This window comes from Humulus lupulus, chromosome X (genome assembly GCF_963169125.1).
Source record: "Humulus lupulus chromosome X, drHumLupu1.1, whole genome shotgun sequence".
Taxonomy (NCBI): domain Eukaryota; kingdom Viridiplantae; phylum Streptophyta; class Magnoliopsida; order Rosales; family Cannabaceae; genus Humulus; species Humulus lupulus.
Window position 1 is genome coordinate 202,521,631 of NC_084802.1, and position 24,086 is coordinate 202,545,716.

Consider the following 24,086-nt stretch of genomic DNA (forward strand, 5'->3'; position numbering starts at 1 on the left):
ATCTACTAAGTCATTCAATACAATGCCTTCAATTCAACTCTATCCCTGGCACTAATCAAGCTACCATTCTATCTCTTCACATAAAAGAAACCCTGACTAATCCCCTGAAAACACATTCAAGAACTCACGGACTAGTCCAGCCTGTCCTGATCCCACTGGCACAAACTAAGTGGTATCCATCACACTAGCTAGGAGTTCTATGCATCTCCCCGCCATAAAACTCTAGCTCTCAAGCTCAAGAGACGCTATTCTTTCCTTACCATTTAGCATTGCCAGTCGAAACCACAAAATCACTGATGAGTCATTTCCATAACCCAACTTATTCCTTAAGTCAATTCCATACTGCGTTCCCATAACAACATAACCATGTGATCAGTATATCAACTTTATGCCTCTTTATATGCAGCAAACAAAAGAACAGCATGGCACCAAAACCTATCAGCATAACACAAAATTAAGAACTAGAAAACTGACCTGCCACTCCTGAGGAGCTAGTCTCAGTCTCAGACTTTGACTGCTCTGGAATAAACACTCCAGTTGGAATCGAGCTGTCTATCCTCCTTTGCTCAAGCTCTCCTAGCCTTGGGCAATCCTTTTTGAAATGCCCGACCATGTCACATAAGAAACATGCCCTTGCTCGGCATTCTCCCAGATGATGCCTCTTACACCGAGCACACTCTGGGTAAGGCTTCCATGCTCTGTGGCACTCTTCTTCCCATCTCTGATGCTCTCTACAGCAAGAGCCTTCTCTACCACCTGAGCATAGGTAGAGACTTCATGCACTGGGGCAACTCTGATGCCCTGAGCTATTCCAGGATTCAATCCTTGAACAAACCTTTCCTTCTGAGCCACATCTGTGGGTACCATGTCTAAAGCAAACTTGGTCAACCCATTAAATCTATTAACATACTCGGATACTGATGCCTTTCCCTGAACGAGATTCAGAAACTCATTCATGTTGGCAGTCTTAGCTACATCACAATAATACTTTTCATTAAACAGCTGCCTAAATTCTTTCCAATCCATCACAGCTGTGTCTCGTGTCTGGGACACTACCTCCCACCACGTCCCGGCATCATCCCGCAATACATATGTCGCACACATCACTCTATCGTGACCTACCAGCGCCATACTGTCAAGAATGGAACTGATCATGCCCATCCATTGCTCAGCTCTGAATGGATCTAGACCTCCCTCAAAAAATGGAGGGTAATATTCTTGGAATCTTCCACAGAGAAATTCCCATCTGCTCTCAACCCTAGGCTGAGCCAAACCTGGTGCCATTCCTGGCACAACATAGGAAGAGGTGCTCCCCAACAGATTTTGCTGTTGCCTCAGACACCTGATCTCTTCCTCATGCCTCTGCAATCTTGATTGCAAATCTGTGACTATCTGTTGGAAATTCTGAGGGGCAGATGAAGAACTCAACCCCTGGCTGTAACTTCCAGCCTCTGTATGACCACCACGAGGCCTCATATCCGCCTTGGCTATAAACCTGCTCTGTAGTCAATAACTTGACCCATTAAACATGATGAGCATATCAAGAGCTTTCCCCCACGGGATCAATCTTACCACACCACATTCACAAATAACTTGCAGTGCTATAAACATTCCCATGGCATTCATACATCAATCAAGATCCCTGCTCTTCCAACATTCACACCATGCCTCAACTCCAGCATGCAATATCACAATTATGTAATCATGGAGCAGGTAATCAAATGATCATATTCATAAATATTTTCACGGAGCATATAATCAAATAGTCAAGAGCCAAGCTCTATCAGAATCTCATGCCCCCTAATGCAATGTGCAGGTAAAGCATTCACAATCTATTTAAGCAGCCAAGCACATAACTACATAAATAGTTACCATTCCTTGAGTGAAGCTATCTTCAATGATGAGTGTACATGCCCAGCTTGTCTTCAGGAACACATAAACCTTGGCATGCTCTGATACCAAAATTGTAACGCCCCAACTCCAGGGACCGCTACAGTGCACGTTGCAAACAGTGCTAAAGTCGCTAATCGAGTCGTTTGGCCATAAACGTGTAACTAAGCATGATTAGCGGTTTAGGGGTTAAAAACTTTGGTTAAGATATAACGTTTCACTAGAACGTTTACTGTATACATTGGGATCCCAAAAATATAATTTCAGAGTTTATTACGAGAAAGTGTTTACAACAGGCCGTTCTAAGCGGCAAAACAGGGTTTAACCCTAGTTCCGCGGCGCCCATACGCGAATCCAGAAAACTGGGTTTTTCCCCAACATTTTCCCGAGCCAAAACACTTCTAAATCAATACCAAGACATACCTAAATCCCAAATTCATTCCAAAACCCCAAATAGACCATATGGCAACTCGAAAACATCAATAACAAGCCCAAACACACATTCAAACCCATGATTCACAAATTGGTTTAAAACTTTATAAAACTTAAACCATAACAGAGCATAACCTCAGTAATGCATGGAATTCTTACCTCAAACAAGAATTCGACCTTGAGCTTCCTCCAATTCCAACTCCAAGCTAAACCCCTTTTGATTCCCAAGCTGAATTCTCACAATAACAAGCCACAAATCTAGCTTTCAACTTCCATTCTCAAACTCTCAAAAACAAGCTTGGAAACTTAAAGAAAACAAGGATGAATTCCTTACCTCTGAGCTTAACACACCCTTGAGCTAACTCCCCTAGCCACAACAACCAAAATTCTTCAATTCTCTAGTCCAAAATCCTCAAGACTCAGCAAGCTCTTAACTATCAAGGAGAGGGAAAGAGGGAACCGAATGTGAGAGAGGGAGAGCTGAGAAATTTTGTTCTTTTCCTTTCCTCTGCCTTTGCTAAAATGTTCTAGTATTTCCCAGCCCTTAACTAGTTATAACCAGCTGCCAAAATGACCCAATTGCCCCTTAAGTTAACCTAAATCCTCATATGCCACCAAGGGCGACTTAGTCTTTTAACACATCCTGCTAAATCCTCGGGTATGCCTAAAAATCCCCATTTTAATCCCGACATGTCTAAACTATTACTATCACTAACCGTTACTCAATAATTCCCGAACACTTTATAATATTCCCAAAATACCCCTAAGCTCCTCCTGAGCTGAGTATTTGACCCCATTGTGACTTTCTAGCTAAACAGCTCCCTAAGACCGTCTCGGATCGTGCACTGCAATTATATCACCACCCACACGTGGTATCAATCATAGTACACAAAAATATAACATTTATGCCCCCAACGGGCTAAAGTTACAAATATGCCTCTAATAGCCAAATGGGGCCCACATGCATATTTAATCACCTAAACATGCACTTCTAATCACATATTCATTAAATTCACATATTAATACAATATAGCAATTATTGCCCTCTAGGCACGCTAATCAAGGCCTCAAGCCTTATTAGCAAATTTGGGTCGCTACAATAAGTATGTCGCTCGTCTTCTACGATCATATTATGCAAAATAATGCATGCCATCATAATCTCCTTAAGTGTTTGTCGATCATAAAATCGTGTTGGTCCGTGTACAATAACAAATCGAGCTTGAAGGACTCCAAAAGCCCGTTCTACATCTTTTCTTGCTGATTCTTGAGTTGATGCAAAATGTTTATTTTTATGGCCATGTGGAGGATGAATTGTTTTGACAAACGTCAACCATGAAGGATATATACCATCGACAAGATAATATCCCATCGAATAGTCATTTCCATTTATTCAGTAGTTGACCTTTGGAGCATGTCCTTCAGCAAGCTCTCTAAAAACAGAAGAGTATTCTAGGACATTAATATCATTATGGGAGCCTGACAATCCAAAAAATGCATGCCATATCCTGAGGTCATATGACGCTACACCTTCTAAAATTATAGTTGGCTCTTGAATATGACCACAATACATACCTTTCCAAGCACTTGGACAATTTTTCCATTTCCAATGCATGCAATCAATACTTCCTAACATCCCAGGAAACCCACGACTATCTCCAACTGCCACAATCTAGTAATATCGTTCTCATTTGGCGATCTTAAGTATTCATTGGAGAATATGCCAATGATAGCCTTAACGAATTTTTTCAAATACTCGGTTGTTGTATTTTCTACAATCCGCAAGTATTCATGTACAAAATCTTCAGATACTCCATAAGCTAATATTCTCATCGCAACGGTTATTTTTTGAAGCGAGGAATGACCCAGTCTTTTAGTAGCATCTCCTCTTTGGACGAAATGTGGTTCATATGCTTCGACTTTAGCTTGACTACGCAAGAAAAGATGACGTTGCATTCGGAACCTCCTACGGAATAAATTCGGTGATACGTTAGGGACTCAGAAAAATAATCTTGAAAGAAGCGTTGATGGCCTTCAAGCGAATTTCTTCGAATGAATGCATGACGGGGAATAAAGCTACGATGTGACGTGGAACCTCTTTCATTACCCAAGCGTTCTTCTTCAATAGCAAAAGCTAAAATGATCTCATCCTCCTCCTCAGATGACAAGGAGTCAAATATCTCAAAGTCAAGATCCATAGAAACTATATAGAAAGAAGAAAAATAAAAAAGTGTGTAAAGAAAGAAATGAAAATGAAGGTGTTTGTAAAACTTTGTAAAAGAATGATATTATTTATAGTTGAAGTTTTGAGAAAATCAAAATAATATTCTTAGTATATACTGAAGAATATGCTAAGAATATTCTCTCACAAAGAAGAATATCCATGGAATATACCAAAAAATATCTTCAAAAAATATCTTCAAAAAAATATATTATATATATATATCAAAGAAGAATATTTATAGAATGTACCAAATAATATCTTCAAAATGTTATATTATATTTAAATATTTTCAATGAATACTCCAAAAATATACTTTGAGAATAATAAAATTTTTTATTTGTAATTTTTTTTAGATTAATTGATATTTTAGTTTATCTTATAAATTTGGATAAATTTAAATTATAATATAATTATGTAATATTACATATGGGTAGATATTATAAATATTAAAAGATATAAGGATATTATTGATAGCTTTATAAAATATTTAAAATGAATAAACAAATATTTAAAAATATAATATTTAAATGATATAGAGAAAAAAATAGAAAAACTAATGTATGATATAATGTAAAACTTAAAGGTAAAATAGAAAAATGTGTATTTTGGGGAGATATTTTAAATGATGGAGTAGATCACCCATTGCGAGTGTTATTAGTTCGTAAAAAAATGTAATTATAAATAAATCTATTTTTTATTTATAAAATGTAATATTTATTAGTTTAGTTTAATATGTATATTTATGTTGTACTAGTATCATAATGATTGAGACATACATAAATTGTATACATTATTTACACACATAATGATATATAATTAATCTAACCACATAATTAAAAGTGACTTTGTTCCAACTTTAAAATATCTATGTAACTTAAATTGAATATACATAACTTTTGTGTGTGTAAAAATAGTGTTTAATTTGTGTCTAGCAGTACTCCACATCAAAATATCTATCAACCTTGAAAGACAAGCAAAATATCTACTGTCCGAACAGAACTACTCCCCTGTCATCAAACCGGCAACGGACAATTTTATCCCTCATACAAAGACTAAAATACCCCTAAATTCGACCACGAAATCATTCATCTTCTTCCAGTCCCTTTATCTTATTATTACGTAAGGGTAAAGCTGTCCAATGACTAAGACTCGTGCCCTAGTTTGCCGTTAAGGAAGCAAATTCCAAATAAAATATCGGCGCGCGGGGTTGGGTTCTCCTTTCAGCATGTACTTTATTTGATTCTGTTTCTCACTTCCTTCGTCTTCTTCTTCAGTTCCTTCTCTTTTAAGTCCGAGGCTGAGAGTTTCAGATTGGGAGGCTACGACTTTCCCGCGTTTTCTCGGATAGTTTCGTTTGGGTTGGGAGCTGCTATTATTATTATTAGCAATGGGAGTTCCAGCTTTTTATCGCTGGTTAGCCGAGAAGTTTCCGCTAGTGGTGGTCGATGTGATCGAAGAAGAGCCAGTCGTAATCGAGGGAGTTTCGATTCCGGTTGACACCAGTAAGCCTAATCCTAATGGCCTCGAATTCGATAATCTCTATCTCGACATGAATGGAATCATTCATCCTTGTTTTCATCCCGAAGATAGGGTACGTTTTGATAAATCCCAATTTGATTATCTTAATCTTAGTTTTGGCTTTCCCAATGTGTTATTTTAGGGTATTTGGTAGTGAAGCTTTGATGATGTTGGTTCATTTACGTTAAATATTTTATGCAATGGAAGATGCTGGCAGTGATTTCTAATAGTTGAAAACTTTATTTTGTGGTTAATTAATTATCTGACGGAGTAAGTATTGTGTGAAATTTTGATGAATGTGTACAGAATTGGGGAGACTTAGGTTTTAAGCTAGTTTTTGATTCTATTGTTTGCCTCCAGGAAAATGGTTGGAAATTGAACCACTACATTTTGCTTTGATTGATGTTTCTTTAATATATAATTTGGAATTTGGAATTCCTGTTTTTGGTTCTGTTACTCAGTCAATGGACATTCAACTGGAAGTAGATTAGGAGTTTTGTTGGTCTTTTTCTAGGAAAGTGGTTTGAACAATTAGGTCTGATTGTTGTTTATCTAGAAAATAGTTAGAATATGAAATTGTTACTTCTGGCTCTATCCTCATTTAGAAGTTACCCTATACGGCTTAATCACTTAGTTTAATTCAGTAGATATATTGAATCTTGAGAAATATTATATAATGCTGAAGTTATTTAGAGTTTTTAAAAAATTAGCATACATGAGACAAATTTCCCTTGTAAGTGAGATAGAATAGCAAACAAGGAGAAGAAGTTTTGAGATAGTGAAGAACTCTCTATATCTCATAGTATTCTAACAGACTACTCGAGAATCTCAGGTCGTTACAATGATCAGTAATAACAAACCCAACTAACAACTAACTCACGCCTCTCTCATGCTCACTGAAGCTTTGGGTATCTGATATAAAAGATGGCTCAACACTCCCCCTCAAGCGAAAAGGTGAACTCACCACCTTAAGCTTGTTCCTGAACTTTAGAAACCTCTCCACAGATAGCCCTTTAGTGAGAACATCTGCCACTTGGTCTTGTGTTGGCACATATCGAATGTCAACCAGTTTTGTAGAACATCTATCTCCATGTGCTTAGTACGAGCATGCTAAACTGGGTTGGCAGCCAGTGACGCAGCTCCCATGTTGTCACACCAAATAATTGGTGGCTGTGGAACTGGTATATTCATTTCCTTCAGCAGAGCTTTGAGCCAAACCATTTCAGTAGTAGTGTTAGCCAATGTGCGGTACTCTGATTTGGTACTCGAATGAGCAATGACATGTTGTTTCTTGGAGCTCCACGACACTAAATTCGAGCCCAAATACATGCAATAGGCTCCTGTTGACTTTCTATCATCTAGGCAGCTAGCCTAATTTGCATCAGTGAAGCCCTGTAGAGTGAGTGTGCGCGCGTTTCTAGGTCTGAAACAAATACCATAAGTAATGGTGTCTTTTAGATATCTAAGTACTCGTTTACAAGCTTTCCAATGAGTGACAGTAGGAGCTTGTAAAAATTTGCTCAACTTAGATACAATGTAAGAAATGTCAGGCTTGGTGATGGTCAAGTATTGAAGAGCTCCGATGGTGCTCCGATAGATACTAGGATCCTCCATTGATTCCCCCACTCCGAGACAGGGTCTGTCTCCACTTAGATACAATGTAAGAAATGTCAGGCCTGGTGATGGTCAAGTATTGAAGAGCTCCGATGGTGCTCCGATAGATACTAGGATCCTCCATTGATTCCCCTCACTCCGAGACAGGGTCTGTCTAGGTGCTGCTGGAGTTGAACAACCTTTTGCTCCTGTCAGTTTGACTTTGTAGAGAAGATCTGAGATGTACTTGGACTGAGATAGATACAACCCAGTAGAGTCTTGATATGCTTCTATGCCAAGGAAGTAGTGAATAGAACCCAACTCCTTTGCCAAGGAAGGCAAATGCTCCATTCAAGTTAGTAACCAGCTTTTGTATAAGAGTAGGACTTGTTCCTGTGTTACTAGTAGATCATCTACATAGACAAGAAGAAATATGAGCTAAGAGTTGTTACTGTAAATGAAAAACCAGAATGGATGGTTTTATGTCTATTATCAGTTTTTCCTCCCGAGTTGAGACCAATCATTCAAATAGATGGTGGTAAACTAATGAGTTTGGATATTAATGAACTCTATAGAAGAGTTATATATCGAAACAGTACTCTTATCGATTTATTAACAAGTAGATCTACGCTAGGGGAATAAGTAATGCGTCGGGAGAAATTGGTACAGCTTTTGAATTCTTGAATCCCCAACCAAGTAGAGTGGACTTGAGTCCATCAAACTAGGCTCTTGGAGCTTGTGTGAGCCCGTAAATTGCCTTGTGGAGTTTGCAAACATGGTTTGGATGTGTAGAGCTCACAAATCCTTCCGGCTGAACCATATACACTGTTTCTTGTAGCATACCAATACTTGATGTATCTCCCATCCAAAATGAATTGCTGCTGTCAAAACAATTCTAATGGTGGCTGGTTTTATCATTGGACTGTAAGTATCATAAAAATCAATCCCCGGAGGTTGATGGAACCCTTTTGCAACTAGGCGAGCCTTGTGCTTGTGTATTGTACCATCAGGATTGTATTTAGTCTTGAAAATCCATTTATTGCCTGTTGCAACATTGCCTTGAGGAGACACCAGGGACCACGTGCCATTTTTAATTAGAGCTTCATATTCATGGAGCATAGTTGTTGCCAAATGGGACTTTGTTGAGCTTGCTTAGCTGTGGAAGGCTCTGGAGGACCAGCTTCTATCAATAGTGGATGCTTGGAACTCAGAAGAGCTTTAGGCTTTGCAACACCAACTTTAATTCGTGTTTGCATCTGATGTGTTGAAGCTAAGGCAGACCTATAATGTGGTGGAATCATTGTTGTAGCAGCAGGTGAAGTTGAATGAGAGACACGTGGTGAGGCTTGTGACACATGCTCAACCAAACTTGGTGCACTTATATTAAATGCCGACTCTGAAGAGAGTTGACCTGAATTGTCATGATCAGGTGGAAATGTGGCAGCTTTAGGAGATGAGTCTTGTGGGGCAGCAGCTGTATGTGGTGGTGTAAACGTGGCAGCTGTAGGTGGAGATACTTCCAGAGTAGCTAAGATGGACGTAGAGCTGGTATGAGTTGTTGGTGAAGACCATGTTTGACTTGGAGAGGACAAAGTAAATTTGAGTGAGTGAAGGATTGGGGGACACATGATTTGATATATGCTGGTTGACTCAGTGGGAAATAGTTGTGTATATGGAAATGAGTGTTCATCAAAGGTGCAGTTCATCAAAGGTGCAATTTCTAGTGATATATACACGACTAGAGGGGTGAAGACACTTGTACCCTTTGTGGTCATTACTGTATCCTACAAATAGACATAAGGAAGACTTGAACTGAAGTTTGTTTCTATTATATGGTTGAAGATGTGGATAACATGAAGGGCCAAAGACCTTAAGAAACTTATAGTCAGGTTGAGTAGGAAAAAGTTTGAAAAAAGGAGACTGACCTTTGAGTATTGGGGTAGGTAACCGATTTATGAGATAGACTGATGTATGAAAATCTTCCCACCAAAAACTTAGTGGCATAGAGGCTTGTGCGAGGAGAGTTAGACCAGACTCAACTGTGTCTGTGTTTGCGTTCTACACGCCTGTTTTGTTGATGGACATGTGGAAATGGCTTTCGAAATGCAATACCATTTTGGGCTAAAAATGATGTAAAAGTTCTATATTCTCCTCCCCAGTCACTTTGAAACATTCTAATAGAGGCACCGGATTGTTTTTCCACGTAAAGTTTAAAAATTTTAAACATGAATAGTGCTTCTAACTTGGTTGTGAGAGGATATATCCAGGTAAATCTGGAATAATCATCCAAGAATTGTATATAATACCTATGCCCATCATTTGAGGGAATAGGGGCGGGTCCCCACAAGTCAAAGTAAACTAATTGGAGTGGTGAGTACTTTTATTGTTTGCCAGTGAAAATGGTAGTACATGGCTCTTGCCAAGTTGACAAGAAGATCAAAACAAGTCTTTATTTGATCTGTATGAAGTGTTACATCCATTCAATTGAGAATACAATTGACTCAAAACTTTGGGACTGGGATCACTTATGCCAAATACAAGTATAAGCTTTGACTGATGTAAAACAGACAGAATTATTATAAGTAGAAGAACCTAGACTTGACATGGGGGTTTTCCTTGAACTGGAACTAGCGGGGAACAATTGGCTCTTCTTCCATCTTTAAGCTGTCTTGCCAGAAGTAGAGCTCCGGTTGCCTTGTCCTTCACATAACAATTGTTGGAATGAAATTCCACAAACACATTATTTTCAAAAGTTAGTTTAGAAATACTAATAAGGCTCTTCTTGATATTAGGCACACAATACATTTTTGAGATATAAACGACGATTATGAAATTTTGAAGGAAAGGAAGTTCTACTAGTATGTGTGATTGGATTGAGCTTACCATTGCCAACCATTTGTTCATGACCATGGTATGGTAGTCAGTAGTGACCTTGAGATTGTTGATATCAGCAGTTATGTGGTCTGAAGCTCCACTGTCTGCATACCACGCAGGATCGGCAACAGTCTCCGGAGTGGCGATGAACATATTGGGAGGTGGGTGAGGTTTGGTGTTGGCTGTCTTCTACATTGCGATACCAACACACAACGGCAGTGTGTCTAGCCTTTCCACAAATTTGACAAATTGGCTCAGAATTGTTGCTGCTGCGGTCATATCCTCGACCATGATTGTTAGATTGGCCACCTGTGCCAGGACCATTGGAATTCCGACCACAATTGTTGGAATAGACTCGACCTCAGGGACTTGCTTGGGCAAAGTTTGTCGAGGGATTGAAAATGTGCAGCGTTTGAGCAACAGACCACATCTCCAACCAATTTTCTTGACTTAGGAGAAGAGATTGGACCTTTTGGAGGTTCAAAGAGCCGGACTACTGCGTGAGGATGCTTTAAATAGTCACATCAGGATGCTTAAAATAAATAGTCACATCATATTCAACAAGAAGTCCTTGGAGGAGATGCTTTATCAGATCATCTTCAAATATCTGGCAGCCAGCCAGTGAGAGAGTATCAGTAATGCTCTCCATTTGTGATACATATTATGAGATGGTCATGGATCCTTTCTTGGTTGTTTGCAGTTGAGTGCAAAGCTGCATCAATCAGACTTTGCTCTGAGAAGAGAATAAATGCTCCAGAGATTGCCAGATCTCATTGCTTGATTTTGCAGCGCATAACCTGAGCCAAGATCGGAGGGGAAAGAGACGAACAAAGCCAACTCAGGAGCAGTTTATCTTCTCGGATCCACAAAAGTTTTCCGGATTCTCGATAGTGACCATCTCACCTTTCTCATCGGTGATTTTCACCGTCTCTGCAGGAACAGGTTTGGTCCCGAAAACGTAAGCTCCAAGATCATAACCACGAATAGCTGGAACAACTTGAGATCACCAAACAATGTAGTTCTGGCGATTAAGCTTGACAGATATGACTGAACTCAGTGACGAGGTGAAAGAGGAATTCATTAGGCGAGTCGCAGAGGAAGGACTTGCCAAAGTCGATGAAGGTGCCTGAGCAGAGGAAGACGAATTGGAGGACGCCATTGTTAGGGCTCTGGTACCAAGATAGAATAGCAAACAAGGAGAATAAGTTTTGAGATAGTGAAGAACTCTCTGTATCTCATCAGAGAGGTGAGCCAATGTTATTTATAGAAAGAGATTACAAGTAATAGTAGTTTAATAGACTACCCGAGAGTCTCAGGTGGTTACAATGATTAGTAATAACAAACCCAACTAACAACTAACTCATGCCTCCCTCATGCTCTCTGAAGCTTTGGGTATCTGATGTAAAAGATGGCTCAACTAAGTGAAATCAATAAAAAATGTTTTCCTCTTCACGTACTAAGTCTAGCCAGAGAGCTTTAAGAGAATTATTATAGAAATAATAACGATTAGTTTTACACATTTTGAATCCTCCAATTTACTAACCCTAAGATTCCCATGTGACTAACCCCTACCTGGGGTGAGACATCTGCATGCAATCTTAGGTGATTTAGGTCATATTATTAATTGGCCAGTGGCACTTTTGTTATGTATTATACTAGTGCAAGTTTGCATTTCATTTTGAGTGTCATTTTCCCCTTCTATAAATTGATGTATGTCAGTCTTTTTCATCTATTTAATATAACTTTGGTATGCAATACTTTCCTTGACCGTATTGTTTTGTTATGCAGCCTTCCCCAACAACTTTTGATGAGGTATTTCAATGCATGTTTGACTACATTGACAGGCTTTTTGTGATGGTGCGTCCCCGAAAGCTTCTGTACATGGCAATTGGTGAGCGTCAAGTAAATTAAATTCTTATTTTATTTGTAATACCATTATACCTGTTACTTTTGTTGTATACTAATTATGTAGAAACAACTGGTAGATGGCGTTGCCCCTCGTGCAAAAATGAATCAACAAAGAAGTAGACGTTTCAGAGCTGCTAAAGATGCAACAGATGCGGTATGTGCTCTTGTGGATGCTGGGTGGGTCCTCCATGTGTTTAAACGTGAAGGGTGTTTAGGACCTTAAATCAAGAAAATTATGTTCTTCTATTTTTTTAATATGCATTTGATTTGCAAATAATTTGGTTGACAGTGCCAGCAGTCTATTTCTGTTGGCATTTGTTTCATATACAATGTGTATCAAACTAATTTTGAATTATCTTTCCGCTGCTTTTTTATGGAATGGTTTAAATATTTATTGATGAAGGCACTGTATCAGATTAGGTTTGACATTTTGTTGGAGATAAAGATGGCTTTCTATTTAATTATGTGAGGCTAAATGTTACTTTTTTTTTGTAATTATTATTATATTGTTTATATATAAATGGCTGTCATTTCTGTAGGCAGCTGAAGAAGAACGCCTGCGTGAGGAGTTTGAAAGGGAGGGGAGAAAGCTTCCTCCTAAATCAGAATCACAAGTTTTTGATTCTAATGTTATCACTCCTGGAACTGAATTTATGGCTGTATTGTCAATTGCATTGCAGTACTATGTCCATCTTAGATTAAACAATGACCCTGGGTGGAAAGATGTTAAGGTACCTTTTTTATAAAGCTTTTTCATCATCAAATTTTGTTATATGTGCTTTGCAGCTGGGATTCTCTACTTGCACAGTTGTGCTTTGGTGGTTCTCAATGATGATGTGTATCTAACCTTTGCCAGAGCACTGACATATATATTTCAATTTGTTAAAGGTTCTTCTTTCTGATGCAAATGTTCCGGGTGAAGGCGAACATAAGATTATGTCGTACATTCGTCTTCAAAGAAATCTTCCTGGGCATGATCCAAATACACGCCATTGCCTGTATGGTTTGGTATAATTCTCCCTTCCAATTATATTGCATTTTTAGAAAATTGTATAAACAATGGCTTTTTGCAGACTTGCACAAGTTTTTAAAGTTCACTAATTTTTCTGTTTTATTAATGTGTCTCCATTGGCAGGATGCTGATCTAATTATGCTGGGTTTGGCTACTCATGAAATCCATTTTTCAATACTGCGAGAGGTTTCTATTTCCTATGTTTCCGTTCTTGTATCTTGAATTAAGTTGCTTGCTGTCATATCTTTGGGGTCTATGCATCGCATCCCTACATCAGAATAATTGAAATGTTTTTTTTGGTTTCATCTCTTCTACTGATAGGTGTGTATTTTTCATTGCTGCATTGCAGATTGTTTTCACCCCTGGACAGCAAGACAAATGCTTCATGTGCGGTCAGATGGGTCATTTAGCAGCAAATTGTGAGGGAAAGGCAAAGAGAAAAGCTGGAGAGTTTGATGAGAAAGGTGATAAAAGTGTTGTCAAGAAACCGTATCAGGTTAGTTTACGGAAAGTTACTTGCAACCAGAAATTGGTGTTTCCTTAAGGTTATGTTTTTATTGCTTACGAAACCACAACTGCCTGACCATGCTTTAAATTGATTAGAAAGCACATAATTTGACCTTCAATTTTGAGGATGGCTGTGTTTTCCACATTAAAAACTTACTAGAGCCACTACTATTGAAGAGATTTTTAGACATGTTTTTGAAGTCATAAGCAGCTATATTTGATTATGATATACCCCCCCCACATATATATTTTTATTTTTTTATTTACTTTGTTTTCTTTCATATGCAGTTTCTCAATATTTGGACTCTTAGAGAATATTTGGAATACGAGCTGAGAATTCCTAATCCTCCATTTGAGACTGATTTGGAGCGCATTGTGGATGATTTTATATTTATGTGTTTCTTTGTGGGGAATGATTTCTTACCACACATGCCCACACTTGAGATCCGTGAGGTTTGTTATTTCATTTGAAGTTAGTCTATTTATCTAAGACTTCGTAGTTTCTGTTTCAGAGAAGTATGGTTACCAATAGGTGGTGTCTAGTTGCTTCATAGCAGTGTTCTAAATATGATAATGTTTGTGCAATTTCTATTTTCTGTTTTTATTTCAGGGAGCAATCAACCTTCTTTTGGCAGTTTACAAGAAGGAATTTAGGGCAATGGGTGGATATTTGACCGACTCAAGTAAGGTACTAATCACATGTGTGTTTTATTTAATTGGTGCGTAAGATTTCCGGATGGAGATATCTGGGCCTAATTAATTTTTTGGATGTTAATTACTGACTTGTTTTGTTTCCCAGCCTAATTTAGACCGTGTGGAGCATTTCATTCAGGCAATTGGATCTTATGAAGATAAAATATTCCAGAAAAGAGCCCGATTGCATCAGGTTTGTTGTTCGACATCAGTTATTTTCTCTACTGGCCATGTGATTTTTGTAGTCTAGAATTTTGTTAGGGATGGAGAAATATGTAATAGCTCATTAGCTTGGTTAAAGTATCATAATTATCTCTTTCCCCTAGTCAAATATTGTTTTTCCACTTCTACATTTTGAACTTGTAGGAAAACATTGTACAATTGAGTGGTGCTATATGTCAATGCCAAGGGAAGTAGTAAGATATGCCTTCTAACTGCTGCTTTCTTGCTACTGCATTTCTTTTTCAGCGACAAGCAGATAGAATAAAGCGTGAAAAGGGACAATTAAGAAGAGGAGATGATGCACAACCTCAGGTTCAACCTGAATCTCTTGTTCCAGTTTCTCGGTTTCATGGTTCTCGTCTTGCTTCAGGTGCTTCACCTTCTCCATATCAACAATCAGGATCTGGAGACACCACAACTGGCTTATCTGAGCTTGCAGTTAGGAGCAGACAGGCCATGGAATCAAGTGGAAAAGGAAATTCAAGTGCAGGTAAAGTTGCTCGTTCATCTTCTTCTGCGACTGTTGGTGCTGCCATCGTTGAAGCTGAGAACAATGTTGAACCAGAGGTATGTTTTTTTTTCTTCATCAGGAGTTTTATGCACCTGTTTATCACGTCTGTTTCAAAAGTTGCCTTCTGGAGTTCTTGGTATCATTTAGATGATAGCCTAAGCTGGAGATGGAGTAACTTGTATTCCTGCATGATGTAATTATAAATCTGGTTTATAATTAGAGGGCCTGATGACTTGCTATCTTTTATTTGTTATCTATACTGAGGAAATGAGTTAGGCTAAGCTTATGTTGCAATCTTGCTCATTGGACTGTCATTTTATCTTTTGGTTTTCAGGAAAAAGAAAATAAAGAAGAATTGAAAGCGAAGCTCAAGGAGATAATTCGTGGGAAGTCTGATGCTTTTAACTCAGAAAATCCTGAAGAAGACAAGGTCTTTTTAGTTTTTTCTTTTATTATTGATATGATATGTAACTGGTAGAAAAGGGTTTTTGGGTTCTTACTAATGATTTGGTGAACACAAAGTAAATGGGTTGTTTGGGGTCGGTACTGAAAAATTGCTTTCTATTTCTAAGAACAAAATATTATTTTCTGAGCATAAGGGTGTTAAGCATTGTTCTTAGAGAAAAGCTTTTAAAAACAGGGTTAAAAATCAGAAAATTCTGATAACAAAAGAATGTTAGTTGTTTTAATTAAAAAATTATAAAAAATTCTCTCGTAATATCTCACATATCTTTTAGGCATGGCATGAACTTTCTGGTTATCGTTGTTTTTCTTTGTTCAACTTTTAAAAAAATCTAAAAATTCTTTTTAGAAATTATTAGCTAAACCTCTCTTGTATTTTGAAAACAACAAAAAATACTTTCTATTTTTCAAAACACAACATTAGAATTAGAAGACAAAAAATATTGCTAAACATAACATACCCTACATTATCGTGATGCAGTTTAGCTTTTGTGCTTACCGTATGGTTATAATTTCATACTGTTTTTAGTGAATATGCCCATGAAACAACAGTTTATGTTTCTTCCTTTTGTTACAATGTCTCATTTTCTTTCAACCTACAAAAGCTTGAAGTTTCCACCCCAGAAACATAATTAATGTTCTGCTACTTGCATTATTTATTTTGTGTATTGTGTATTGTTTATTGTTTATTGTTTATTGTTCTATCTTATTTCATTAGGTTAAATTGGGGGTGCCAGGTTGGAAAGAAAGATATTATGAAGAAAAGTTTTCTGCAAAATCTCCTGAGGAACGGGAGGCAATACGGAAAGATGTTGTAAGTTAATGGTAAAAGTTTGATTGGCCTTGAGTTCATCATATTTGTTGTATGTCTTACCTTTTGTGCTTATTTTCTACTAGGTTTTGAAATACACGGAAGGCCTGTGTTGGGTTATGCACTACTACTATGAAGGGGTTAGTTCCTGGCAGTGGTGAGTTTTCATTCATTGACTCCACTATAATCTATAATAGATCAGGGAAAGTGGTTGACTTTTCTGCCATGGAACTTTTTTAATTTCAGGTTTTATCCATATCACTACGCACCATTTGCTTCTGATCTTAAGGATCTCAGTCAGCTGAGCATAAAGTTTGAATTGGGTTCTCCCTTCAAACCATTTAATCAGCTTTTGGGAGTTTTTCCAGCTGCAAGGTAGGCTATGAATTTTTCTTTCACCTTTTTTCCCTCGTAAAATTTTCAGCTACGAAGATACTAACTACATCAATTGCAGCTCTCATGCTCTTCCAGAGCCATACAGAAAATTGATGACTGATCCAAACTCACCTATCATTGATTTTTATCCTACTGGTATACCTCTATCAAAAACCGATTGCATTTACTTTTATAATAAGACGCATCTCTGAATCTTTGTCTGTTGCAGATTTTGAAGTGGATATGAATGGGAAGAGATTTTCTTGGCAGGTGGATACTTCTGTTTGTTTAATGTTATAAAGTTTCTTGGCTGTAGTGTGAACATATTCTAACATCCTTATGTCCTTGCTTATTTCTATCGCCAAGGGTATTGCAAAACTGCCTTTCATTGAAGAAGCACGACTTCTTTCCGAGGTTGAAAAAATTGAACATACATTGACGGTATGTTCTACTTGACTCTACTGAAGCTCACATTGGCTTTCCAGATTATTTGTTTTCCTTTAAAAATATCAAGCATTTTATTTAGTTGACTTTCCTGTATTTTGCTCTGTCCCTGGATATAGGCAGAGGAAGTCCGGAGAAACAGCACTATGTTTGACATGCTCTTCGTGGCATCATCTCATCCTCTTTCTGTGTCTATATACTCTCTTGACAATCGATGTAAGCAATTGTCAAACAGTGGAAGAGCCGATATTAAGGAAAAAATTGATCCCAAAAATAGGTCAGTAATGTAATTCATATTTCTGGAGTATCAATTGTTTCCGTTTTGCAAATCTTTCATGATTTAATAATTTCATCAAAAATCAAAATAGGTATTTGATGGAATTTTAATTTCTAATTTTGATTCAAATATATTATGTTGATTTGAACAATATATATTTTCAGTCTTGCTCCCTAATGCTTGCAAATAATTTAAGGTCTCTGTAAACTATGGATTTATATTCTGATTTGGTTTAGGGCTGCCTGCAGTGAAGGGATGAATGGATATCTATCTCCATGTGGTGGAGAACCTTGTCCGCCTGTTTTTCGGTCTCCTGTATTGGGCCTGGAAGATATCATGGATAACCAAGTCATGTAAGCTGTTAAGCAGCGACTATTAGTGTCACATTGTGAAGTTTTGAAGCACTACAATTCACTTGTTTATTTACCCTTTTTCCTCTTTTGCAGATGTGCAATATACAGACTTCCTGATCCGCATAAGCACATAACCCGACCACCTGCAGGTGTTACATTTCCAAAGAAGGTACATTGTTCGTCACATAAGTTGGCTCTAGGTGGATGAAACATGTCTTCCTTCCCAAACCCAACCTATAATTTACATACAAATGCTCCACCAGAGCGTGTTATAGATCTTTACTGCTTTTATCTTATAATTTAATATTCTCGTTGAAGCATTTTAATTGCATGTAGGGGATTTAACAGAGACTTACTGAAATTTGGTAATACATCAGTTCCTTAAAGTATTTGCATTTTGGTTTCAAGTTATTGACTTCTGGTTTTACACCATACAAACTTCCACTGCAGTGGGAGCGCTAAAGTTTAATAGGATGTTTACTTGCTTCTGCAGTCCTTTGTCACTGATAATAAGCTAAATAACTTCAAGATAGACACCTAATTCCTCTTACCATCTAGTATTATTATTTTTTGCCCAAGCAAGATGCAAATTTTGGTTCACGTCTTGTGTTTTTTATTCTAACAGGCTCTAATGTTTTTTTTTTTAATCCTGAAAAAGATATTCATTTGTGAATGAGTTTTTAAGGAATACAATTTCAATTTTCTAGAATAAGAAATATTCTAAATATTATTTAATGCAGTGTTTTGGAAGATTTGTTTCTCCAGTGTCTCTGGAAGTGGGAAATGTAGAGTTTAATATATCTTTCATCTCAGCATTCTAGTTTGTATCTTTTTATTTTATGCTGTTTTGAATGGCTTAATGTCGTGTGGCATGGCTACTATTGTCCTTACCAAGATGTTTTGTTCTCAGATTGTTTCGTTGGGAGATCTCAAACCTGAACCTGTGTTATGGCATGAAGATTCTGGGAGAAGGGGTCCGGATAATGGAAGGTATTAATTCTTGATCATTTCAATAGAAGATACTATGCACCTCTACATCTTATGGGAAATTCTACTTCCCGGTCTCCTTGTATAAATACATATTTATATATATATATATATATATTCTGATTTGTGTTGATTATGTATTTTTCTGTTAAATGATATCAACCTTGAGATTACTATAGGTATAATAACCATCCTGGAACCTATTCTGGACGACAACTAGGAGAAGCAGCTCATCGGCTCGTTTCTAATAGCATACAGAGAAAGGCAGACCACAATGGATATGGCAATCATGGTCGCTCCCCATCTCATGCTGGGGCTCAGCACCATACGCCACAGCCTTCCTACGGGACTCACAGGTTCCATGATCAGGGACATCCTAGAATGCCAACACGAGCTGTTCACCATCCTGAAGGTCAATACCAATCATCAAACCGAAGTAGTCATCACAGTGATCATCATTCCAATGATCGGCGCTTTTATAGTGATCGACACACATCATCAGGTAGTCGCCTTCCCAACAATGGGTCCCAATCTCTATATTATGAGAGAAATAACCGCATGGCTCCTCAGCATTCAACAAATTCTAGCCACGTACGGTACCAATCAGGGACTCCCCATATCGTTGGTCCCATGTACCCTGATGGACCTACGACACTAACTCCACCTGGGTTCGTTGGTTCCAACCAGTATCAGAACTACCAATCAGTTGGAGCGACAGGCCATCAACAGCAATGGACGGCTAGTGGTGGTGGTGGCAGTGGTGGTGGTTGGGTTTCACCGCCACAGTCTGACCCTATCGTTTCTAGGGGGTACAGTCAGCCACACCAATCAGGTAATCCTTACTTGGCATTGGACCGGAGAGCAAATAAGAGACCTCCCCCACCTGCACATGGGTATGGCCGCAATTAGAGTTTGTCTTTATTTTCACAATGTAGTTTCCTGATAGTAAGGTTGTACGACAGTCATTCTTGTTTGGATAATTTATTTTATCTTTTTCTTTGATTACTAGAATGTTGCTTTTGTTGTCATAGTGTAATTTTATAGCTAAAATCCCATAATACATGGGGAGCGAATTATGTAGCTTTATGAGAGAACTCATTTTATTGGTTGATTTATTTATCTTCCAGATTTTGTAATAATTGAAATGAATTCAATTAGAATTATATCAATTTTAGGTATTTCAGGCTGTTCTTTTGTTATTCTGTATTGTTTCAATTGTTGTAATTAATTTTTCAAATTTATAACTTCTTTCTGATCAAGTTAATTTTAATTTATAACAAGTATATAATTGTTAGAGCATCTCTAAGTGACTCTCTAAAGTAATATTTTTAATTAAATCTATCTTGTCGTACGAATTAATTAATAATAAAGAGAAATTCAAATTTGTTAAAAAAAATATTAAAATAATATATTATCTAAAATAAACTTGAAACTCTTGATAATGGTCTCATTATTCATACTGTTGAGACTGATGCTCTTCTTGTTGCTAAAGCTGTTCCCATCTCTAAACCTTTCTGATGATGTATTTTTCTTCTTTCTTGTCTTCCCCAAGCACATATCGCTCATAGGCTTGCTAAATATGCTATGGGGCTAGAAAATGAAACTTTCTTGATGAAGGATTTAACTTCTCCTATTCAATCTGTTGCTGTTTTGGACATTTGGCACCCTTTTTTATATTAATTCCAAAAATGCCTTGACACTTCTTAATTTAAAAAATACGGTGGTTCCTACAATTTTTTTCAAACAATATAGCATTATATTACCTATTTCTCTCTTTTTTTCACAACTTTAAAATAAAATTCTCGCCGCACAGCTGGTCGTTTGGGCTCAAGAGTTGTACCATCGCAACCTACTCTTCAAGATGATCGTTTTAATATGTTGGAAACATATGTTTTCTCACCATCACCAAAATCAAAAGCAACCATTTGGTTGCTTACGATGCCAATTAGATACTGATTAGTTACTATTCTACAAAAAACTTTATTTTAGTTAGTTAACTCAAAGCTTATTTTAGGAAATTGGTTGATAGCTTCTATTGTGTATGAAAAGTAACTTTGTAGCTGCTTTTTAATTTATTTAAGTAAAAGTTTAATCAAAGAGTCCAAAAAAAGTGTAATATTTTTGTTGGGATGAATTTCTTGACGTCTTCGGAGAAGATGGTTGGGGTGAGTCCTTTTTTGTTGTGTTTGAAGTTATCAAAAATGTATTCTTATTTTACATTTAAAAGATACCATGATATTCTAAATAACTTTAAAGCTATTTTAGAAATATTTCAAGTAATTTTTTTAAAATATATTATTTAGGATATTGTTTGATAACTTTTAAATAGAACATAAAAAAACTCTTTTTTGGTAATTCACTAAGTTAGTTGATTGTTTTAAATTTGTGTCATACCAAAAAAATTAGTTATATACCAAAAGGTAACCAATTGGTATCTTAAATGATTTTAGAAACAACGAAAAGTAACTATATAGTATACTGCATAATATCATTTTCTAATAAGCTATTTATGGTAACTTGGAATTATAGGAGTAACTTTTTTTACACTATATGATAACTAATTAGTTTCTAAAATAAGCTTGAAGGTAACGTAAAAGTATATTAAATAATAAGACATGTAAATTATACGAGTGACTAAAAAAGTCTATTAAAAGTTACTTAGTAGTATACTAAATTAATTTTTAATAGAATAAATAACATTTTTGTTCCCTGAACTTTTGACACTACCAAATTGTGCCCCCTAAAATATTCAGAATGTTAAGATATCCCCATGAACTATTGATACTATCAGATTGTGCCCACTGTTACGATTTGCATAAAATAATTAGCATTTTTGTCCCCTACACTTTGACAACTACCAAATTGTGCCCACTTTAATTATAAAAATTTTAGAATCTATTTTTCTATTAGTTCTTAAAAAATTTAAGAAAAATTATTTAAAAAATTCAATAAAATAATAAAATAATTTAAAATTCCTTTTAAATACATTTAAGTTTAGAAATATTTTTTAAAAGAAAACTAAATTGTTACAATTAAAAAAAATATATTCCCTCCTTCTTTATTCTTTTTTATTAATTTTTCTAATTACTTTTTATTCTCTCATTTTCCCCCCTAAAATCATTTTAAAAATTAACTATATATAAAATATTATAAATTTAAAATGTAATAATTTAAAAATAAATATATAAAACTAAATTAATTAAAAATATTGGGCAAAAATGAAAGAATAGAAAGTAATTAGAAAAGTATATTAAAAAAGAATAAAGAAGAAGAAGGGAATATGTTTTTTTTTTCTTTTTCATTTGTAACAATTTAGTTTTTCTTTTAAAAAATATTTTCAAACTTAAATGTATTTGTTTACCCAAAAAACGGTTGTTGATGATGTGGCGAGGATTTCTCACACGTGGTTGACACGTGGCGAAAGTGCTGTTCGGCTATCGACTAGAAGCACACCGCTTCGTCAGGGTTAATTTTTAGATACGACCAGGCTGGTCGTATAACTTGATTTATTTCCTTCTTAAACTGCGATCTTATAATAATTGCATTGAATATTTCTTCATTATTATCTTGGTACGCGATTATTAAGGAAAGATAGGACACGTTGACATATGTAACCATCCTTGAGCCTATAAATATACATGAAATAGCTCAAGGAAAGGACTTTTTTGATCCCGGAATCATTTTGCTAAATACTGAGAGAAAGAGAGCTATAGTGAATTGTTCATCGCTTTATTGTATTTCTTCCAAAGTTTGTGAAACTCAAGAACCCTAGTTCTTTGATCACTGCTTTGAGATTCAATAATAACAATAGCACTAAGTGGACGTAGGTCATTACCATTCTTTGGGGCCGAACCACTATAATTCCTTGGCGTTTTCTTCCTTTCCGTTAGATTATCTTTTTCAATTGTCGTTCTATCTTTTGTCGTATATTTGACTCCGTGTCGTTGGCCAAATCGAGGGTCAACATTCTGATGCTTTCATTGAGAGTTTGAGAAAAAATTGTGAAAAAATCTAATGGCGAAAACATCCAAGAAGACTGGACAGGCTGCTGGCGCTGCACCATCCTAACCTCCTCCCCCAAATGTGGCCGAGAATGAACCACATTTGGAGTTTGATGAGGAGGAACTAGACTCCGAAACGCTGAGGGCAACACTAGGAGTGTTGCAAGATGAGTTGGCCAATCAGGAGAATGCTGCGGAGACGATGGCACTGCAGCAAAGGGAAATAGAACGCCAGCACCAAGAGCTAAGTGAGCGGCAGGCGGAAATGGATCGTCGGCAGAGGGATGCCATGGCCGCCCTTGAAGCAGCCATTCAACTGGCTAGGAGTCAAGCTGTACCAGCCTCCCAGCCAGATCAGCCACCAAGCGCACCACCTCAAAGAGGTCCCAATCCAAGCCCTCCGCTCCAGCCAACAAGCCCTCAAAGGCCAGAGCAGCCGCCTATGGCTTAGGATGATGTCCCACCTAGGGATCCTGAGCAACAACCTCCATCTTAGGCTGGTCGAGGCAATCCCCAGCGCCAGAGGCAGAATAGGGTAGGGCAGCCACCTCGTAGCCCTAGATGCCCAGGAGATGAAGAGCCGAATCTACCGAGCAGGGGGCAGCGTCCTTCTGCCAACAGAAGGAACATCGAGTCAGGCTCTGCGGTCAGGGCCCCCCCACGGCATAACAATGCACGGGGACCCAACGACCAGCGCAGGCCTCCCCCTAACGCTCGGGAGATGCCACCCGAGGAGAAAATAGCGTGAACAGCCGGTCACGCCATAGTCAGCCGCAATTTAGAGATGGCCATGTATATAATGAAGCTGATTCCGGCAGAGGAAATGCTGGCCGGAGAAATGAAGAGAGAGGTGGAGGCAGAAGCCCCCCACCTAGAGAAAATAGGCCGTTTAGCCACAACGTTGAGGGGCAACCCAGGCAGTCGAACGTCTTTAGTCGGTTAGGAGCTAGCGTGCAGAGACGTAGAGATGATGATCTTAGGGACGTACTTAATGA

General features: G+C 37.3%; 1 protein-coding gene across 2 annotated transcripts; it reads left to right on the forward strand.

Moving 5' to 3' along the window:
* The first annotated feature begins 5,700 nt into the window (after positions 1-5,700).
* LOC133805168 (5'-3' exoribonuclease 3-like) lies at positions 5,701-20,289 on the forward strand. 2 transcript variants are annotated; one of them, XM_062243268.1, is made up of 23 exons: positions 5,701-6,134; positions 12,317-12,419; positions 12,514-12,590; positions 12,976-13,167; positions 13,325-13,444; positions 13,572-13,634; positions 13,798-13,944; positions 14,244-14,408; positions 14,566-14,643; positions 14,755-14,841; positions 15,117-15,437; positions 15,716-15,811; positions 16,562-16,657; positions 16,741-16,811; positions 16,901-17,029; positions 17,109-17,185; positions 17,259-17,299; positions 17,396-17,470; positions 17,593-17,750; positions 17,987-18,103; positions 18,197-18,272; positions 19,014-19,093; positions 19,270-20,289. In XM_062243268.1, exons 1-23 carry the CDS (start codon positions 5,931-5,933, stop codon positions 19,997-19,999), a joined length of 3,303 nt encoding a protein of 1,100 aa, XP_062099252.1. In that variant the 5' UTR covers positions 5,701-5,930; the 3' UTR covers positions 20,000-20,289. The 2 variants fall into 2 exon arrangements, with proteins under 2 accessions (XP_062099252.1, XP_062099254.1); XM_062243270.1 differs by having other exon boundaries at positions 17,999-18,103.
* The last annotated feature ends 3,797 nt before the right edge of the window (positions 20,290-24,086 follow it).

Bases quoted from the DNA above. Each gene is read 5' to 3' on its own strand.
- LOC133805168 (XM_062243268.1), top strand. From the start codon at position 5,931: ATGGGAGTTCCAGCTTTTTATCGCTGGTTAGCCGAGAAGTTTCCGCTA. The intron at 12,591-12,975 runs GTATGTGCTCTT...TCATTTCTGTAG, and splicing joins CTAAAGATGCAACAGATGCG to GCAGCTGAAGAAGAACGCCT. The intron at 14,409-14,565 runs GTTTGTTATTTC...TTTTTATTTCAG, and splicing joins CCACACTTGAGATCCGTGAG to GGAGCAATCAACCTTCTTTT.